At 47.0% G+C, this 1,675-nt stretch overlaps 1 protein-coding gene across 2 annotated transcripts in view; it reads left to right on the forward strand.

Moving 5' to 3' along the window:
- LOC111698938 (superkiller viralicidic activity 2-like 2) overlaps positions 1-1,675 on the forward strand; it is a 6,046-nt gene that overhangs the window by 796 nt on the left and 3,575 nt on the right. For both annotated transcript variants that reach the window (XM_023469422.1, XM_023469423.1), the window contains exons 2-3: positions 132-826; positions 907-1,631. In XM_023469422.1, the coding sequence (XP_023325190.1) occupies positions 132-826; positions 907-1,631 (1,420 nt within the window). The remainder of the gene's footprint in view (positions 1-131; positions 827-906; positions 1,632-1,675) is intronic.

Consider the following 1,675-nt stretch of genomic DNA (forward strand, 5'->3'; position numbering starts at 1 on the left):
GGGGGGGGGGGGGGGGAGTATCCTGTTTCTAAATGATAATTTGTATGATTGAAAATTTCGAAAACACAGGTTTAATTTTGGCAGAAAGTCGTATTCTTAGGTTAAAATCTTATTTTAATTTTTGTTTCTAGTTATCGAACGAGGATGACAGCGAGGCTTTGAGCCTGGTAGAATCCGCCCCGAGAATAAGTATTCACACCTTGGACACGCCTTCCGCCTGCACCCACGAGGTTGCTGTCCCACCCCAATGTAATTTCACAGGATTGGCTGACCATGGTCGGGAGCCGGCTAAAACTTATCCATTTACACTTGATCCCTTCCAGTCTCAATCCATCCTGTGTATAGAAAATGATCAATCTGTTCTTGTTTCCGCTCACACCTCGGCGGGTAAAACCGTCGTGGCGGAATACGCCATTGCATTGTCGTTGAAGAACAAGCAGAGAGTTATTTATACAACGCCGATTAAGGCGTTGAGTAATCAGAAGTATCGAGAGTTTAATGAAGAGTTTTCCGATGTTGGATTAATGACTGGAGATGTGACGATAAATCCTAGCGCTTCGTGCCTCATCATGACTACAGAGATTCTCAGGTCCATGTTGTACAGAGGAAGTGAGATTATGAGAGAGGTGGGTTGGGTCATCTTCGACGAAATTCACTACATGAGGGACAAGGAGAGAGGGGTGGTGTGGGAGGAGACGATAATTCTTCTGCCAGATAACGTTCACTATGTGTTCCTCTCCGCCACCATTCCGAATGCGCGACAGTTTGCCGAGTGGATTGCGCATTTACATCATCAGCCGTGTCACGTGGTATACACAGATTTCAGGTTCGTAGATTTTCTGGCATATTGTTCTTTCACATATGTTTTTGTTTATTGTTAATTAGTCTATTTTTATTTGTGTTTAGACCAACTCCCCTTCAACACTACGTATTTCCGGCCGGCGGCGATGGAATCCACCTTGTTGTCGACGAGAAAGGTCAATTTAGGGAGGACAACTTTACCACCGCCATGTCTGTCCTCCAGAACGGAGGAGACGCGGCGAAGGGCGATCAGAAAGGACGAAAAGGCGGAATGAAGGATGGATCCAATGCTTTCAAAATCGTTAAAATGATCATGGAGCGTAATTTCGCCCCTGTGATTGTGTTTTCCTTCAGTAAGAAGGAGTGCGAGGCCTACGCTCTCCAGATGGCGAAGTTGGACTTCAACACGAACGAGGAGAAGAAGCTGGTGGACGAGGTCTTCAACAATGCCATGATGGTTCTATCTCCTGAGGACAGATTACTCCCGCAAGTTGAGAACGTTCTCCCGCTTCTCAAACGCGGGATCGGAATCCATCATGGCGGACTTCTCCCGATCCTTAAGGAAACCATCGAGATCCTCTTCGGCGAAGGATTGATCAAGGCTCTGTTTGCCACGGAAACATTCGCCATGGGATTGAACATGCCGGCACGAACCGTTCTGTTCACCGGAGCGCAGAAGTTTGACGGGAAAGATTTCCGGTTTGTATCTTCAGGAGAGTATATCCAGATGTCTGGAAGAGCAGGGAGAAGAGGTTTGGATGACAAGGGTATTGTTATTCTCATGGTTGATGAGAAGATACCTCCGGCGACTGGTAGAGAGATACTCAAAGGTATGGCGAGATACAATCCTTGAGGGGGGGGGGGAAACATGGGG

The sequence above is a fragment of the Eurytemora carolleeae genome, unplaced genomic scaffold (assembly GCF_000591075.1).
Source record: "Eurytemora carolleeae unplaced genomic scaffold, Eaff_2.0 scaffold129, whole genome shotgun sequence".
Taxonomy (NCBI): Eukaryota; Metazoa; Arthropoda; class Copepoda; order Calanoida; family Temoridae; genus Eurytemora; species Eurytemora carolleeae.